The sequence below is a fragment of the Falco punctatus genome, assembly GCF_963210335.1.
Source record: "Falco punctatus genome assembly, chromosome: 5".
Classification (NCBI taxonomy): domain Eukaryota; kingdom Metazoa; phylum Chordata; class Aves; order Falconiformes; family Falconidae; genus Falco; species Falco punctatus.
Genome location: NC_137584.1, coordinates 50,907,091 through 50,927,126, shown reverse-complemented (window position 1 = coordinate 50,927,126; position 20,036 = coordinate 50,907,091). Strand labels below are relative to the sequence as shown.

The 20,036-nt window shown below is 35.6% G+C and overlaps 1 protein-coding gene across 5 annotated transcripts in view; it reads left to right on the top strand.

Moving 5' to 3' along the window:
- Window positions 1-20,036, top strand: part of VTA1 (vesicle trafficking 1) — a 39,925-nt gene that overhangs the window by 5,109 nt on the left and 14,780 nt on the right. For 2 of the 5 annotated variants that reach the window (XM_080390080.1, XM_080390084.1), the window contains exons 1-6: window positions 4,375-4,401; window positions 5,841-5,925; window positions 8,905-8,999; window positions 12,091-12,218; window positions 12,874-12,949; window positions 17,521-17,632. In XM_080390080.1, coding sequence (XP_080246206.1) covers window positions 4,390-4,401; window positions 5,841-5,925; window positions 8,905-8,999; window positions 12,091-12,218; window positions 12,874-12,949; window positions 17,521-17,632 — 508 coding nt within the window. In that variant the 5' untranslated portion in view covers window positions 4,375-4,389. Of the gene's footprint in view, window positions 1-4,374; window positions 4,402-5,840; window positions 5,926-8,904; window positions 9,000-12,090; window positions 12,219-12,873; window positions 12,950-17,520; window positions 17,633-20,036 lie in introns of those variants that run through there. The other 3 variants (XM_080390081.1, XM_080390083.1, XM_080390082.1) reach the window with 2 other exon arrangements.

Sequence of the window (20,036 nt, the reverse complement as noted above, 5' to 3'; positions counted from 1 at the left end):
AGGAAATAACAGACAAATATTTTAATTGAGCTTTTAATTTATTCAACTTTTTATTGTATCTTGATGCACTTTGAATGACTAATTTAGAGCATGCATGTAATTCAGAAGTATTAGTGGAGATAAAAGTAACTGGTCTTTACTGTATTTCACTGCAGATGTTCTGCAGATACTGACTTCATTTAGCTGGGACATTGTAAAATTGAAATGCATTAAATAATGTTCCTATAACATTTCTTATCTAATAAGATCAAATTCCTGGTTTTCAAGTTCAAATATTAATTTTCTGTATTAGTTTTGTATAATGCATTTGTAAAAGTAAGTTTTCCATATTCTCATCTTACTGGTGGCAGAAAACTGTTTTGTGTGATGCTAATACTGTAAATGATTCAAAGTCTATTATTAGAGATTACATACTGAAGAATAGATTTAATCTGTTCTTTACTCAGGATGAGTTAATTGAAATGGTCAAATATTTTAGTAGTAGATATCCATTTCATAGTGTACTGTGAGACTTACTTTGGTTGAGCTTGGTTGAGCTACGAGTATATAAACTAAAAATATTTCTCAGTTTATAATCTGCTCTGACAGATAGGAATGAGAACATAGAATAGAGCAAGTGTACTTCAGAGACTGAAACTTTATTTCTGAGGTATGTGGTATAAAGTTCAGTTGTACTGTGTAAATATACTAACATGCATTTTTCCCACTTTACGGTTCATTGTTTTTTGGTGGATCTTTATTCAACTTGAGATGCTGGAAGTAGAATTAAGAACTGTCTTTTCCTGTCTGAGGTTTGCTGCTGCTTCTGAAGAAGGAATGCATCAATATCAGCATTCTAATTTGCAGAATCACAGAACTGTTGAGGTCAAAGGGAACTTTGTATGTCAGCTAGTCCAATCCCCTGCTCAAAGCATGGTCACTAGTGCAGGTTGGTCAAGACTGTGTCCAGGCAGGTTTTGAATATCCCCAAGGATGGAGACACCACAGCTGCTGGGAGCAACCTGTTCCAATGTGTGATTATCCTTACAGTAGAAGATTTTTCTTAGGTTTAAATGGGATTTCCTGTATTTCATTCTGTGCTCGTGGCCTCTTGTCCTGTCGCTGGGCACCAGAGAAGGGTCTGGCTTTGTCTTCACTCCCCACTGCCCCCTTCCCCACATCAGATATTTATGCAATTGATAAGACCCTTTAAGCATTCTCTTTTCAAGACTAAACAGCCTCAGCTCTCTGTGTCTTCTGGTATGATAGATGTTCCTAGCACTTTACTAGCTTTGTGGCCTTTCCTGTGTCTCTTGCACTGGGAGCCCAGAACTGGGACCCAGTATTTCAGTGCTGCATAGAAGGGAAAGATCACCTCCCTCAATCTGATGGCCATGCTTTTCCTAATGCAGCCCTGCATGCTATTAGCAGTTAGGGTCAGGAGTGCACTTTGGAAGCTTGTGCTCGTCTAGGGTCCTTTGATTTACCGCACAGAGTAGTTTGAGATAGGTTTCTTCCAGTTTAGTTAAAACTGGAGGGTGTTCCAAAGAAGTGCTTCAAATCTGTGCTGTAATCACTACACGCTGTTTAATCCAGAGTAGCTGCCTTCTCCTTTTGCCTTCTTGAGATCTCAATTGCTATAAATCCTACAGTTCAGGTAGTTTTTCTGTTTTAATTAGAAATACTTCATTTTCTTTACTAAACTATAAAGATAAGCTTTGAAAGAAGCAGTAGTTTAGAAACTTATGAATGCCACGTATCTCTTACTCAAATTTTACAAGACCAAAATTGGTCCTTATATCAACCTGAAGAATGGCAGTGTAGAATACAGAGTCATTTCCTAGGATTCATGATAGATATTACTAGATTACTTGTTTTGTCATCAAAATGTCGTAATTACTGCTCTTGTTTGTAATTGCAAAACACGTCTTGATTGTTCACAAGTTGCTGTTCTTCAAATAACAGTGAATTATAATGCAGTTTACTATAACTTTCAGTAATTTTAAGTAAGAGACATTTTACTTGAGATAGTTTTGACCTGACTATGTTTGTCTATCATGTAACATAACCTTGAAATAAGTGTAATCAATCCATTTTCCTCTGTAGGATTTAGAATATCTAAAAGAATCTGAGGGAAGAAGGAGTCATGATACTATGCTTTTTTTTTTTTTTTTTAGTTTCTTAATTAAATTTGCCCGTAGTCTTCCTTCTCCCTATATTTGCCGAAGAATTTTTTTTTTTCTTGCACTTTTCCTTGCCCTAGTTTTACTTGAAAATAAATATTAAAAAGTGATTTTGTTTTCTCTGGAATGTTTCAGATTTTTAACTGATGGTGCCAGCCTAATATTTACCTTGGTTTTTGCCAGTTTCCTTAAACATCGTATAATGAAGAGGAAGTAGAAGGCCCTTCGAAGTTTGTCGGTGCTATTAAATCACTTTTTAAAAAGTCTTTTAATTCAGACAACTTGTACTTGGCCATGTAAAATTACCATGTATTCATGATCTGCATGCAGGAATTACATTGATGAAGTATGATACATTAACGTTCATAAAAGCAAGAGTAATTTTATTTTTCTTTGCAGGTGCATTCTTTAAAAAAATACATTTGCAGTAGTTTGAGTACAATCCAATTTAATGTTTTTGAGTCCCTTGCTTCCCACCTTTGTATTCAAGCTGTTGTCTTCCTGTACCAAGCAGTAAACAAACATTTTTGTTTCAATGATGGGACACAGCAAAGAGGAAGGTGTAGAATATGAATGAATAATAAATTACATCCTGAAAAAGTTTTCATCACTCAGTCAGAGGTTAAGTTAAAGTCAAAATATGGCCAAAGTTATGGCAATGTTTTTTCTTACTATTTAATGTCCATTTGTTACTATCAAATGTAAAAAATATTCCAGTTCCTAGTATTTTTTTTTTTTTTTCTACACTAGGGAATTAAAGGGAGGGAGGGGAAGAACTGTAATCTTTTGATCCTGTTAGACCTGGAAAAAGAAAGATGGATAGTAGGACAGAATTTAGAAGATAGAATCAACCTATTGTGCATGCTTGCTGGCTGGAACTGTTTTTCTCCAGTATTTTCACTTGGCATGGAGTTACTTTAAAATGGGAGTGCGGGGAGTTTCAGTTGTTATCCAAACATAAATCTGGAATAACTTACTGTGTATTAGGAATTAATGCCTGGCTTGTACTAAAGACAAAATACTCACTCTGAAATTGTGCTGTGTATTATTAGCAAAGGAAAAATAACATGGTATTACGTGACATAAATAAAAGCAGAGAAATTTCTGTAAAGCTCACTGTATAGTTCCATCCAGCACACCCACACTGAAGTGTTTGCTGAACAAGAATTAAGGGCAACAAATCAAGACATAAATTTTGTAGTTGTCTTGGCAAAACATTTTTCTGAGTATGATTACTTGCCAACTCTTTATGAATTTGAAGATAAATGTCCTGTCTGTAAACTGAGAGCAAACTCTTTTTTTAGTTAATAATTGGCAAAACAATTCTGCTTTCGTGCATAAAAGATTACAAGTTACTTTAGCTCTACTTATAATATTAATTAATATTTAGATGTTAACTCTATGTAGTCTTCTTTACCTCCTTATGCTTATACTACTGTTGGCCACACAAAAATCTTTTTTGCTACTTTATTTGGATAAAGGAGGCAAAAAAATACATCTGTTATGAAGCCAAGTGCATAAAACAAGTTTAAGAAGAACCAATAATTGCATTCATTTATTTGGTTTCAGGTATTACAGATCTTCATCACGAATAGTGCAAAGAAATGAGAATTACAGGTCACTTTTTTCCAAGATTCTTCAAATACTTCATTTAGGCTTTAAAAACTTGAAAACTTTTGCAGCTACAATGTATGGGTTTAGTTGTCTTATTATATCAGAATTTTCAGCAGCTTGGCTTTTTACAGAGGAAATTTTTTATCAGAAGTTAGCAAGCAAATGGCTCCTGTAAGTCTAGTTGTTTAATTTTACATTACATTACTGTGGTTATTAGGGACGTGCACTTTAAACATTTTTCAATGTATAGAGAGAAGTTCTGAAGAGAAAACTGAAATAATTTTGATGTAAAATGGCATCTCGTGTAGTATTTTTAAAAGGTGAAATAATACAACTGTAATACCAAACACTTAACAGGATTTCTTTCTGTGGTATCCGTACTGTTTGGGAGATTAATTTCTACTTACTAGAAAGAAATTGAAGCACTTACATTAAAGCAATTTTTTTTTTTTTTGTGACTTAGCAAGCATGGTAGTAATACATTCCACTGCTTTTGCAATATTGCAGAAACCAGAACAGCTGTATTTAAAGGAATGTAAACAATTATTCTGTCTTTTTTCAGGTATAGGGGGAAAAAACTGAACTCATGTTACATTTGGCTTTTTCTGCAGAAATGTTGGAAATGGTAAACCTTGGCCTTCTGCTTTTGAGTTCTTTGCTACGTAATTACCAGTCAACATAAACAGGGAGGACAGTCCTTTGGCCATTAATTGCCAGTTTAAATTTTCACTGATGATATTAACAGAGAAAATTGTTTTGCTCATTGCTACTGAAAAGACAATAATGAACTATTTGCCCATTTGCTGCAACTGAGACAGGAAAAGGACAGATTTCCTTCATTAGATCAAAGTGTATCTTTCAGTTACTGTCGTGTATCCTTACCATATGTAATATTTGTGTGATAAACTACACAAGGAACAAAAGATACTTAAGAGACTTCTGACACCTTAATTGGCAAAGGTAGCAGTATCAAAACCAACACAAACCAACATGGTCTTACAGTTAGCCTTCATGCAGAGCACTTGGGACATTTCAAAGTCAGAAAGATCAGAGGGAAGGATAACAGAAGATGCAGACATGGAAAAATATGTGTTTGGAAACAAATTGAGATTCTTTGCCCTAGAAATAAGATGTAATAATAATACTCAAAAATGCAGAGTAGAACTAGTAGACACTTTTTCGTGATGTCAGTAATAAGGCAAGGGATTCATGGAATCATAGAATCATTTTGGGTTGGAAGGGACCTTAAAGATCATCTAGTTCCAACCCCCCTGCCATGGGCAGGGACACCTTCCAGTAGACCAGATTTGTCTTTCTTATAAGCCCACTTTACTGAAAGGCCACTGTAAGGTCACCCCGGAGCCTTCTCTTCTCCCGGCTGAACAACCCAAACTGTCTTGGCCTGTTGTCATAGGAGAGGTGCTCCAGCCCTTTGGTCATCTTTGTGGCCCTCCCCTGGACTCACTCCACTAGGTCTATTTCCTTATGTTGGGGGCCTCAGAGCTGAACGCAGTACTCCAGGTGGGGTCTCACAAGAGCAAAGTAAAGGCAGGGAGAATCAACTCCCTCAGCATGCTGGCCACAATTATTTTGATACAGCCCAGGATTCAGTTGGCTTTCTGCACTGCAAGTGCACGTTGTCCGTCCATGTTGAGCTTTTCATCTACCAGCACCCCCAAGTCCTTCTCCTCAGGGTTGCTCTCAGTCTGTTCTCTGCCTGGCCTGTGTTGGTACTGGGTATTGATTACTTAACTGCTTTCAGATTTACTTCCAGACTACTTTTTATACAGATAATTTCAAAACCAACATTTCAAAACATTAAAAGAATGTGGTTTTTTATTTCACTAGTGTCTGTAGAGGCAAATACCAAAGTGTTTCCTTTTCTTCCTATTCTGTTTCTGTCAGAGAAATCCCTAGTTCTCTCAGTTTTTCAACAATTCACTTGCTGTCTGCTTGATAAGTTTAATGATAAGTTCTCAACCCCCAAGCCCCACTTGTGACTAGGGCAGCACTGAGTAAAGCAGTAGGTCTGCCTAAATGTACTTAACATTTTGTTTGTCACAGGTGAGTTTCAAACTGTGGAGAGCATACTGTCCTTCTCTATGCTCAGTTCATCAATTGGAACTGATGTTCCAGGAGATTTTGGCTGGTAAGGTATGGTTTGTATTTTCTGACCTGCAGGTTGCTTCATACTTCATCACAATCGGTTTATTGTATCAAGGTACTTGAGTCAAGACTCCCTTTCAGTACTGAATGGTGCTAGGTAGTGATGCTTTGTCAGTTCGAAGTTTTCACAAACGTACTCTTTCACAAACATACTGAAATCACCAGTTATTTCAGAAAGAAGGAATAGCTTTTGCCCTTACCTCAACAACTGCCTGCCTCATCAGAGGCCTGCCTCTGGGCAGGTTTTGTTATGCAGTACTCCTTTCAAACATATTACTGTATCTGAAGAAGTGAGTATGCAAAAATTCTGAACTTTGAAAGTTCTTAAAGATTGCAGTAGACTCTCTTGTTAGGGTAACTTAAGTGTACTTTGACCTTTTACTAGTTAAGATCTTGCAAGAAGTCTTTCTAGTTTATATAGATGTTGATACAAATCAGGGTTTCATGGCTAGATGTGCTGTCTCATATTGTAAATTGTGTGGTACACAGATTTAATAGTTGTGACAGGTGGAACACAGCTCAGGTGACATTAATAGTTTGTAGGATGTCTCTGTTCTTAATACCTGCAGAGCTGCTGCTGCTAGAGCTCCTTGATGTTTTCTCAACGGTCTGTGTACACTTTGGGTAATAGTCCTTCAATCTTGAATGACCTGAGGACTCTTGGGTACCTTCGTCCCAGAGTCTTTTGTTAGCAGGAAAGTGGTGTTCATAACAGTTACAAATAAGCAGATCTAATGATTAAACTGATACTCAAGACTAAAGACATTTGCAAAGTTTCCACTTATATGGAAACAAAGTTCTTTTTATGTATATGAATTATGGAGAGAGATGAAGGTACATACTTCAGCAAGTAAGATAAATCTGTATCTAGTAATGACCAAGGGTATTCTGAATTTAAATCACCCTAACTCATATCAATATAAAATTAATTTACTTTCTTCTGAAAATATCTGATATTTGTGTCTTTACAAAAGAAATAACTGATCCAGATGGCCATAGGTCTAGCATCCATTATGTTAATTCCTAAGTTTTTCATTATTAAATTATACCATGAAATGTGTTCAGGGAAGTTTACAATCATGTATGTCCTTAAAAATCAGTTTAGTTGAAGACTGGAAGTGTTAGCCCCTCATCATGTGGTTATGGTATTTTAATTGGCAGTAGAACTGAACTAATTTGAGTGCCTTAGATACAAATCTCTATCTTTCGACTTTACACGTGCAGGTTTCATAATTTTTAATATGAACTAATCAGTCATTTACACCTTATAAATAAGGTGAGCTTAAAAGGATGTATCAGTAATTATCTTAATATTAAATGTTGTCACTTGATGAAACCTACATAGCGTAGAACCTACACAGCAATTCTTGTTAAAATTGCTGTCTTTCATTTGTCGTGGTCAGTTGTTGTAGTTGGTTATAGCCTTTATTAATTCCTGAAATTTTGCTCAGAGTAGACTTTTACTTGGTTATTCTTTAGTGAAAACTTGAACACAAAGGTGCTGGCTTGTTTTATAAATCGTAGAAATAGAGAGGCACTGGAGGGCACAAGTACTTTTTTTTTTTTTTTTTTTTAATCTTTAAATGGCTGGACAACTCAACAGCTTAATGTTCAAAAAATTTGTCAGCTTTGCAGTCCCAAATATGGAATGTATATTTTGTCTGGTTTGAATTATCAATTGTATATGAAACATTAAATATTACTTTAAAATTCCATATAAATTAATATATGATGCTCACCAGTAGAACCTAGGTAAGGTTTGTAGAGAGAGATCTGATTTTCTTAGACAGCCTGATGATGATAGATGGAAGACAGACATGCTTTTCAGTAGCTTAATTCCGCACACATCAGGATAAGTGCAGTTTGAAAATACCTGTATTATATTTGTATTTACTGAGATAATTTGAAGGGAAAAGGCTATCTCTGGTACATGAAGAGATGCTTGGAAGGAGAGAGATGGTCAGGCTATGAGGGAAGTAAGGATCTCTTGCAGAACTCTGTATCCTGCAGGAAGAAGTACATTGGGGTATGCCATAATAACTAGCTCATTATAATATTTGGTAGAGTTACAGCTTTTAGTTCTTAAGCTCTACATTTGAAACTGTTTTGTAGGACTCCCTTGAGGGTCAAGAGTGAGAATTAGTGAAATGGCTACTTTGTGAAAAAAGTTCTGCATTGTGTTACTGAATGTTACTGTCCATTTTCCCTTCTCTGTGTGTGAATCCCAGTAAATAAGTTGCTTAATTTTCCCCCATAATTTCCTGAGACACATAAAGTTCTACCATATGTGCATGTTTAAATTTCATAGTTTTTGGTAGTAAAAAGTTAATTTTTAATCAGAAGATGTTAACAATTCATTTTCAAGGTCATATGAAAAAATGACTACTTGCAGGGAAAGCTTAATAAAGTCTGGTCTGATTTAAAGATGAGGTTTGTGTCTTGTGTCTTTTGATGTTATATATTAGATGCTTAATTCTGTTAAATAGATGCTTAATTCTGTTAAAGTGGAGTTTTAAAACTAACTGGTTCCTGCTACATTAAGTTCTATTTTTGAGATATATCCATACACCCTATACATATATGTAAGTCGTGAAAATTATCATTAGAGATAAAACCCAACTTGAAGCTTCTATTTGAGAGGCTTGCAAACATGGGTGGTGATTATTTACAAAAGCACTTAATACTGCATAATGGTGATACAAACATCAGTCTGAAATCAGCAGGAATACTCACTGAAAAAAATAAAGCATAAGTCTTAGAAAAATATGCCCTAATATCTCTGTAAGACTGAATATATCTAGATTTCACTGTCATTGCTTGCTAGTACTGCAGTAGTATATTGTTAAACCATGAGATGAATTTGTCTCTCTGATGTGTTGAGGGGGCATTGCTTTGTTTGCTTGTGGGTTTTGCCTTAGATAATAACTTCTTGGGTTTTTTATGTGTTTTGTCACCTTCAAAGGTCGCCTGTATGCAATGCAAACAGGGATGAAGATTGATAGTAAAACCCCAGAATGCCGTAAATTTTTATCAAAACTTATGGATCAGTTGGAAGCTGTAAGTACAATTTATTGCTCTCCTCTAAAATGATTCATGATGCTTTAATTTTTATTTAAGCTTCTGCAAATACCGTTTTTTCTCTGTCATCAGTCATTGATGCAACTATTTCTGTATGCAGGTATACTGTATGAATTTAAATTATATGTAATAAATGGCAGAAGGATTGAAAGGAAATAAAATTTTATGTGTGTATGTATGTTTATATGTACGTATGCAAGCACAAACATAACAGGAATTTTATATAGCAGACATTTGCCATAAGATTTGTTTAGACAATATGAATTACAATATTTATACATATTCTCATAAGGAATTGTAATTCATTACAAAATAAATAGAGGTGTTCTAGAAGACTTTTTTTTTTATTATTATTTATTTGTCTTTGATTCCTTGAAGTCTGCAAGAGGCTAGTCTAGTTCTTGGGTGCTTTTGAAATTTTTGATCTAAACTGTTGTACCCAGGGAGTTTTTTAAAACATTCCCTAAAAGATAAAGATACTTTTGATCATCTCCTCTGTTAGAGATTGGGCTTCTTATACTATGAATTTTTGTAAGCAGTCCTATCTGTGTGTGTAAGAGATAGCTATGCCATGTTCTTTTGAGTAGACCTGATAGTATTAGCAAACAACCTTAAATAAAGTAACAGTTAAACAAAGAAAGATAAAGTAATTTTACAGATGGTCAGTTTAAGTTCCAGGAGCTGTTTATATTCATCTGCAGTAGTTTTCAATAGTCTGGAAGGAAGTAGTGTGTGAATTTTAAGATATAAGGGCTTCTTTGGAAGCAGAAAGTAAAGCTGAAAAATGAAGTAGCAGTTCTTTTTGTGTTCAGTAGTGCAACAGCCTCCAGTTATTCAGAAAAACAATGAAACATGAACCATTTGTCTTTTTTTTTTTTTTTCATACCTTGTGCTGCTTGCTATGTTTTGTCTCTGATTTTTAGCAATGGAAAATCCAGTGTACAGTGACTTCTCGGTGTGTTATCTCATCAAATTTTGACATTCTTAATGGGTCTGGTTTTCATGTTCAAAAGGGAAAAGATGTGGCCGGAGACATGAGATTAAAACTCCAGAAGATTTTGCTCTTCATTTCCTAAGGATTTTTAATTTTTTTCTGATCCCTTGTGGTACTGCAGGAACTAATCTGCAGCTACCCCTTTTGTTTCAAATTTGGAAAGACTAGAAAAAGAGTAAAACCCCATGGTTTCATCTTTCAATTGCTGGTAAGATTGTGTGACATCTTGTGCTTAGGTGTCGAAGTTCCTTCTAGATAGCCAAGTGGTGGAAGGATGGAGAGAGCACTTTTAAGTAGATCTAATATGGCATTATGGCGAGGAAGCTTGGGCGTATTGACAAGTTGGACTTCTGCGGTGATTTAATAGCAGCCATTTCCAGTGTGCCCGTAACCAGCAGGGAGCACAAAGGGGTGCTGCAGCCTGTGCTAGATGTTTCTCACAGCTTTCTGTGTGTTGCCACAACTGATTACATTAAAGGTTAAGACAGACAATCCTGAACTTTATAGTAGCAAAACATAAAACAGTGTAGATATATCTGGAAATTACCAGATGTGTTCTTTGCAAGAAACTTCATAATATTCCCAATATGAGAATTAATTAAATACAGTGAATTTTGTATCCCAAGATGCGTGTTTCTGTCAGAAATACTTTTACATATGATTGTGTTGTTTTCCAGTAGGTAACTCTTTCATTGAAAAGCTTTTACTAAAATTAAACCGAATCTGTTAGGTTGAAGTTATAAATCACCATTTAAAACATCAATACTGCAGTACTGAGTCACAGATTCTGTGAAGGGTAATTTCAAAAGTAAACAACTTGTTTAATATTTTTAGAAGCTTGTGTGTCATTTGTGCATTTGAAATCATCTCCATTGAAGATCAGATCAGTTGTCATCTGAGTGTAAGGTATATATAGGCTGGTGAAATCGTATATATAAACAGATAATTTTCTTCCTCAGCCTCAATTTCACTTCCGTTATGTATCTTGCAACTTACAAATTGCAGTACACTCACAAGAAAAACAGTTACACTTTGTAAAACAAATACTTTTTGAAAACTATGTAGAGTTATGAGTTTGACAAAAGTCTTCAGATTTAAAGTTCTATTTGGAAAGTTTATATTTCACTGCTAGTATCAAGTAACTTTTCTGGAAGCATGCTATGTATTAAAGACTTGGCAGCAATCTAAAAAATATGGAAGTGCAGCCTGCATGATTAGATTTTCTTCACATGCACAGTGAAAAATAACTGCCATTCAGAGATTGCTTTTAAATCTTTTGGCAAAATAAAGGCTGCAGGTTAGTATCATGCAGTGTTCCTGTTTTTGTTCTCTGAGGATAACCTGAGATTTCCTTATGTGTGAACAGTAACCCTATTCAGAAGCTCTAAATCCACCTGTTGTAACTGTTAGAGGGTTATTTGCTTTACTGATTTTTATTGGGAAACTTGAGGATTCTTGTACTCTAACCTCTTTGAAAAGAGGTCTTTGAATTGCAAATACACTGCTTACATTGAAAATTCCAGTAAATCCATAGGTCACTAGACTGGTCAAGGTAGGGCTCAGACGCTTTGGAAGATGTAATGAACTGCTGTGAAGTAACCTTACAAGACAAAACATACATGATCACTCTCACCTACAGTGCATTTACAAAGCGTGCATTACTTTATGAATTGAACTGTGTTGAATCCTGACAGAGGCTTCAGAGTGCTTGGTCTTTCAGATAGCAAGGAGGAAAATATCTGTAGCTCCTCCTTCACAATATTGTAGTTTATTTTTAACAGATTTTTTTGGTGTTTGGTTGGGTTTTTTTTAAGTATTTTGTGATTGAAGACAATTTTCAGTGCTACTTATTCATAATATTCTTTCTTCAAAAGAATGTGCATCCGCTTTAGCATGCTGCTTTTAGTGTTCATGTTAGAAGCTGGAGATTTGTAAAATAATTGAATTGTATGTATTTTCTTTTTTAAATTGTACTTGGCTTTGTCTAAATCAGCAGCTTTTCCTTGTGTTTGAATTAGATTGCAGAATTGCTAAGGTCTTATAAGGTAATTAATATATTTCTTTAACTTTTTCCAGATGAAAAAGCAATTTGGTGATAATGAAGCAATTACTCAGGAAATTGTTGGTTCTGCTCATGTCGAGAATTACGCTTTGAAAATGTTTTTGTATGCAGACAATGAAGACAGAGCTGGGCAATTTCATAAGTAGGTGAAAATCTTTGGGTTTTTTATCTGAATTAAGGTACTGGTCATGTAATTTGAATATCCAAACTCTCTCTGTTTTGACTGAAAACAAGAATTGGGCTTTAATGCATTAATTTCTCTTTCAGAAAACTCTGTTTGTTACTACTTGTATGCCTCTAACTTCACACATTAATTGGTATCCTCCTTTACTCTTTAAGAGGTTGCTCACCTACTGGCAAGCCTTCTAAAATCCCAGGCTGATACTGAGCTTGACATCCAGCATGTTATTTTCTACTCTACAGTGATATTAAAATAGTTGTGATGATACATTATGTGGTTTGATTTACAGCAGTAACTACTGCATGTTGATGGCTTTCTCTAAGGTAATGCAGGATGTCCTATGTCCTATATTGAACATTCCAAACTAGAAACTAAGTGCAGAACACATGACCAGCTTTAAAAAATACTGAAAACTTTCCACATAGTAGTCAGGAGACTAGTCAATATATTGCTAAATTTAAACATTGTGAAGTAAGTTCTCTAACATTAGATTAAAAGAAAAAAATAGTAATGATTGTCTTGAATATAAGCCAGTATGATCTAAAATGCCACCCTATAAAATGTGATCCTGAGAGACTAACAATACCAAGTTAGTGAAATGTTTTGTTTTTTACAGAAACATGATAAAGTCCTTTTATACTGCAAGTCTCCTGATAGATGTTCTAACAGTATTTGGGGAGCTCTCTGAAGAGGTAAGTGAATATTAGACAGCTGTTATCTGTTAGAAGATGCTTCATGACTTAAGTATCCATCAGAAATTCAGAGTCTGATTATTACTGTGGAACTCATAGCCTTACATTGAAGAAGTAGGAATGATTATAGGGAAAAATGAAGCAAGGTTCCTGGCTTTTTCCACCTCCGTTTTTTTCACTCTGCAAGCAGGATCTTTAGTGCTACTAACTGAAGTGAAATGGTATACAATTTTAGTTAGATATTTCTGAATTTGCAACAAACCCCACTTTTGAAAGGTGATATGTTAAGTTGGAAGAATGTACATTTACTTAATAAAAAATGGCTTGCTATGTGGCCATTAGGACATGAATGTTTTAATTCAAAAAGTTATCTGCTAAAGTAACTAACGCAGTGCTCTTTATGGCAGGTAATCTTTTAATCAAACAAGTATTCCAGAACTGGCTGAACAAGATCATGATTATTTTTATTAAGGCACACCAGAATAACCACTTGGTCCGATTTGAAAAAAGCAACTTTTCTATTAGGTGCATGGTCAGCTGCTCTCTGTTATTCATGCCCCACAGAAGAATTAATCTCTGATACAGAGGAACAGGTACTCTTAATAAAGTATTCCTTGTTCTGAAAATTAAAGCGGATGTTTCCTTGCTAAATTAAATGAATGAGAAGCTCAGTTTGAAAATGTAATGGTATAGTTGATAACTTCTGGCAAAGAAAAAAAAAAACAGAGAAAGCTGCTACTGACTCATGAAGACAAATTTCAAATCTTTTTAAACAAAGGCTGAAATACCTGGAAAAACAAATAAGAAACAGCAGCAATGCTAAGCAATCTGAGACAAAGTCAGTAAGTGCTGAATATGTCTCAGGACACCTAAATCCGCAGAGGTAATCTACAAATATTTTTTTCTCACATGCTTGAGTGTTATAGGCTTCCATGCTTACACAAGTAAAAGTGCTTTAAAAACCTGAAGTTCTGCTGCTTTGCAGGCCCATAACAAGCTTGTGGTTGTGTTGGTCCCAGACTAATCCATGCCCTGCTTGGAATTCGCAGGCTCAACATCCTGTATGTAAATCCCCGACCTGATAAATGTGCCTAACATGCAGGCATATTTGCTCAGTTTAAAAAGCAGTTGCCATGGCTAATTTTTAAATGTTGGAAGGAAGGTAAAAGAATGGTTTTGATAGCGGTGCACTTCTTAGTATACTATGACATATAGGAATGTAAGTACCGATAAAGATAGGTCTTGCCCAAGAACACTTGTCCTAGTGTTCTTGCAAGGTTCTACATCTCCTATAGCCTGAGACTATACCAATCTTCATCTATCAAGAGGTGCAAGTAAGATTGCTCTTTCATGTGTTCTCTTAAAGCTGGCTGCTATGCTCCTTGGCATCCTTTATGATATCAAATAGTAACTGTTCCTAAAGCCAGAGTGAATGCACATTGAATTGGACTGAGAAGACTGTCATCTTAGACCCTAGGAATCCAGTGCACAGGACAGTGATTTGGTGACTCCTCAGAAGTCCTGAAGTAATCCTACTTGGATATATATAACTATAAATGTTAATGTGGAATGCTAGCAGTGGTATGTTTACTACTGAATGTGGAGTTTTGTTCTTGTTGATGCGGAAAGGAAAGAAACAGAATTATCTCATTTTGTTTAATCAGTGAAGGTGTTAAAAGAGACTGTACAAGAAATACACTAAAAGGTTTGCATTTCTGGCTAGCTTTATTAAGTTTCAACAGTTTCCTTATCTAGTGTCAGGTGAAGGAATGATGGGATGAGTATGACATGTGACTGTCTCAGACTTGCAGAAGTTTGTGTTAGCCTGAAGTAAGCTAAGCCTGACACCCGATTATATAGTATGATATCTATATTCAGACCCCTGTGTGCCTTTTCAGTATGTAATTCACATGTGTGGAATATCAGCTATTAAAGGCTTTTAAATCAACAGTAGAAGGCATAGAAAGCAGATACTTGACACCTAAAATCAGAGAATGGGTATTGTAAATACTATGTATATTTTTAACTGGCAAGTGGTTGATTATTGGGTAGTATGAATGAATTGTGTCACAGGAAACAGTGGATGTTCCATCCCTCAGTATCTGAACAGGCAAAAGGATTTTCTGGAAGACATGATTTACAAGACAGCTTAATCAGATCAGGAAGAAGCCATGTGATAGTAGTGTCATTTTCATTTACCTCGGTAGTAATGTTCATGCAGTAGGGCAGCCTTCCAAAAAGAGGCAGCAGTGCATATTAAAAACAAACTGAAAGCAACAGAATTTAGGTTCTCCGTTCTGGAGTGATAAGCTTTGCAGCTGGGATGCAGAATGACACACATCAAACACTTTGTTTCCTTCTCATCTGTGTCCAGAGTTGTGGTGTGGGGAGGGTTTGCCCATTCTTAAATATGCTTTTCCAGGGGCACCACCAGCCTGCTGAGGCACTCGGCTGTGTCCTGCAGTGGGTCTGCTGGAGCTGGCTGTGTCCAGCACAGGGCAGCCCTGGCCTCTCCTCACAGGTGCCACCCTCTGTTGCTAGCACCTGGGCATGGACACCCAATGCACCAGCATCTTCACGCTTTATCAAGAAATAGTTGTGGTATTAAAGGGAAGATGTGCAGGCTGTTACATCTTGTGAAGTGTTCGTGTCTAAAGGTGCCATACTCTGGATATGTATTTCTGCATTTTGTGGCTTCTGTTTGTGAATGATAAAAGGATTTAATCTGTAACATTACCTGGACAGAAATGATTAATAAAGAAAAGTATTTACAGAAAGCCATGCTTTCCAATTGTACTTGTCTTTTCTGAGGTATAATGAATGCATTTTAATAAATCTGTCATCATGATAGGCTTTTTTCTGGAGGACGTTTTATTTGTGAAAATGAAGGACTGTATCTTTCTCCTGGGCTGTGTGAGCATCCCATTAAATTTGGGCAAGAGAGCTTGCTAGACTTACCTGTCACTGTCATTCCCTGCCCTCTTCTAGACAACAGTGCAGCAGACTTTCTGCAGTACACTTTTGAATTTCATTTAATTTAATTTCAGTTTCATTGAATTAAATTCATTCTCAAAAAGTTTGGATGTAATTTCATTCAGGACTTTTAAAGAGAGAGTATTCTGTCTACCTCAGTTTCCAAACCACTTTTACCTGTACTTGTTGCTGTGGAAATTTGACTTCACCGGTATCTTGCAGGTGATAATGTTGATGTGAAACGTGATCTACCTCAGTTGTTCACTTGGCCAAATTATTCCATTCATCCTTCCACATTTCTTGTCTCTGTTTATATTCAGCCTTCTTCCTTGAAATATATTACCTCATAACTGTCAGGACTGTTATATCTCTTAAAACTTTTGACAAAATAATTGCTTTGCATAATCAGTAAGATTTGTCATAACAATTGAGAACTGAACTCTTCCTGGATTAAAAAGGGGCTATTGTAATACTCTCAGGAAATAGAAAGTGGCCAAGCTTAATTTCATGTTTTGACATATTAAAGTTGTACCTAAGACCTCTAAAGTATATTTTAAAAAATGAAATGGAAAATCTCAAAACGTTGAGATTCTGACATACATTTCAGTCACTCGTTTTGTGAAAAGACGAATTTATGAAAACCCAGGTGAAATACTTTTCCTCGATTCCTTTTCCCCAGAAACTGAAAATAGTGAAAAAAACACATTGGTTTTCTTTAAATACTGAAGTTACTACCACATGTTTTCAGTTTCGAACTGTTACTGTGGAAATAGAATCAGACAGGCAAGCAGCAGATTCACTTTCACTGCTATTGCTTCATATTGACACCATTTCAGAAAACGAGAGTTGGCAAAAAATCATATTGATTGGCAATATAGTAATTAATTTTTTGATAAGTATTAATATTTTTTCTAATAACTGAACTAGAAAAGTCATTGTTATCATAACCCCTTGCTTTGGAGGTAGTTTATGTATTGCTAAAGTCCTTCATCTGATGTTTAGCTGTGCTGTGAAGATATTAAATCAAAATATTTTATGTCCTTGAATATCACACACAACCCACACACATTAATCTGCAACTACAGCAGCCTTTCGGATTTTATGCTTTTAAATGCATTTTTAAATTTTAAAATGATGAAATTAGGGAAGAGTTTATATTACTGATCAGCAGGAGTGGTATTTTAAGTTTCAGATATTTAAATCTAAAGTAAATAATCATGTAAGTTTATGGAGTTAGGAAGTTTTCTTTATTATTTCACATTAGTAATAACTACGCAGTGTGTTCTGTCTTTCACACTATATGGTCCTGGTATAATTTACTTCCTTTTCCTGATGTGCTGAACTAATTGAAAATCCCCACATTTTCCTTTTTTCCTGAGATACTGTTAGAGCTATTCTTTTTATGTATGTATTTTTTTTTAATTCAATTAATTTCACATATATTGTTTATCTTGTAAAGGGGTGTCAAATGGTAGCAGAGAAAGCAGTTTAGTTTTATAATCTCTTCTCAGGGTGGAAAACCCGTTTATATTTCTGTCTCAAGCGCATGAATTCTCAGCCCCGAGTGGTTAAAGTGGCTGGCCTTTTCCCTTCCCCAGAACGCGCAGCACAGGAAGTACGCCAGGTGGAAGGCAGCGTACATTCATAACTGCTTGAAGAATGGAGAGACTCCTCAGCCTGGGCCTATCGGAATGGAAGGAGAAAGCTTCGGTATGTCTTTTTTTCTTTTAAAAAGAGCAGAGTGCTGGGCCAAGACCGAAATGGTGCTGTACACAGTTCTTCAGGGAGCACCCCACCAGAAGCACAGCTTCACTGTTTAATGTTCCATTTGTGGTGGGCCACCTTCTGATTTTTCTTTTCTGCTTCTCCTACTGTTATTTTTATTGGACCTTACTATTTGTTTGACTTATTTAATAAAATACTTTTTTTTTTTTCTTTCCTCTGTAGTGTAGATTATTGTTTGGAATACAGCTACTCTCTGAGAAGGCGTTGTCACCTTTGGGCCAGAACCATGCATTTCTTTACAGCTACCCACAGTCCTCCTTTTAAATCTGTCCTGTAGTTATGATACCTTTGCCAGTTTATCCTCTCTTGGAAATTAGATAGGAGTTGGAAATGGATTGCTGGTAAATGAATTCGACTTCAAAACAAACACCTGATTGTGAGACAGCCCCTTCTCCCCCTATAATAATGTGGTTTTCAAAACAGGTTTATGGCTTACTCTTTTTAGCTGGGATTCCCTGCTGCTTTCTCACCAATCCCCCCTTTTCCTCATGTTTTTAGTTACTCCCTGTGTTCTTCTGGCTACCTGACTGTCCTATACAGGGTTCCTTGGAAATTACCTGCTCGACTGTTAAATAAAAGGTGATTTCCAAGGACACTCACTTACCAAAATGAACATTTATCAGAACAGGTTGTTTCGACCCTCCCAAATCGTACCTTTTACTGCCTTCTGTTTAATGCACTTAGACCTGTCTAAATTTAAAAGTTCTAGCTCTTCAGTAAGAAATATGAGGGGCATCCAAACCTTTCTTGTTTAGAGCTCTTTAAAAACAGACACCACCACTGTGAGCAGATGCAAGCTAGCCTCTCCATGAACTAACAGAACACTACTAAGCAGAGCACATAGATCACATCTTAACCTATTCTGAGAAAAGCTCCATTCGCTCATTTCATTATGTGTATCTTTACTAAAAACAACTAAACAATCAAACCAGAGCTGTCATATTGTTTCTGAATTTTATAAATGTTATCCTGTTTCTAAGGTATAGATCCACAGATATCGTACAAAACTTCATTTGTTAAACTGCTAAAGCATACTGTTCTGTGTATAAACTGATAACACTTTTCAGTTATTTGTAAGAGCAAAATAGATGTGAAAATTACTTATTTCTGAAGTATATCAAAATAGAAACAGTATGTAATGGTTAAATTAACTTTCAAAACATTTTCACCCATTTATTTTCCCACTGTTTGCACTTTTTCTGTGCTAAATGTTTTATGAATGTTTAATTCTGCTTGCATTTCACCAGTTGCTTTTGATAGTGGCCAGTTTCATTAATAAAGTGTCTCTTAGTTTTCGTTAAGTCAGTGCAGAAACTTAAAATACAAATTTTAAATGTGAATCCTTTATGGAAATAGGGTGTCTTTGGAGTGGATATTTTCACTATGCAAATTAAAGCAGACTAATTCTGCACAGTGACAATAATCTCTATGTATATTCACATACCTGATGAAACAACTAAGAACATTAAATTATTTGGAATGTGGCTCTCCACAGTGTAATCTCTTATCATTTATATGTTGTGGTCACCACTACATGTTAAAAGAATTTAAAAATTACAAAATACATAATCACAGGTTTTTTTGAGGAGAATGTGTACCAAACATCTGTTCCTGCTTATTGTTAGCCTTTATTTTGTTAAACATAAAGTGTCTCAAAGCCTGGCTGCCAATTATAATTTCTTTGCAATTTCCTGGGTAAAATACTGTTTGGATAGTAATACTGCAGAAACACTGCAAGTTCAAATATTTGTGAAAAAATAATTGGTATGATACAGTTTGATTTCCAAGCTACTGGTTTATTCTTGTTACTATGTTTTCCTTACCTAAAGATCCCCTGCGGACTTCAAAAACTGGAATGGCTGTCTTACCCACTGAAATATGCTCCAGTCTAGGCATAGCTATACTTAAGTGAAGCATTAGCAAACTAATTTCTTCTTTAACCTACAGTCTTTTTCAGTGCAGTTTTCTTAACTGCCAGTGCAGCTGTAGAGAAACTTATGTTGCAACTCAAGCTGCAAACACTGCCACATTTTTGTAAGTCAAAATATACCAGTTTGATAATCTAATGGAGAAGACAACATGGGAAAACCCCCTTTTGTTATAGTGAATGTCATGAATAGCTCAGTTAAATATTTCTAGCTTTAAATGAGTGCTCTTTAGTGGTCTGGCTCATGGTGTGGTAATGTTTTCAAAGCTCACCTGATTATGTGAAATGAATTATGAGTTCTGGACAACTGCAATAATGGAATTTCTAAGCAAAGATTAGAGCTTTTGCTAAAAATCTGTGTATGCAGCTTGTGTAGAAACAATAATTGTCCCTCAGCAGCAA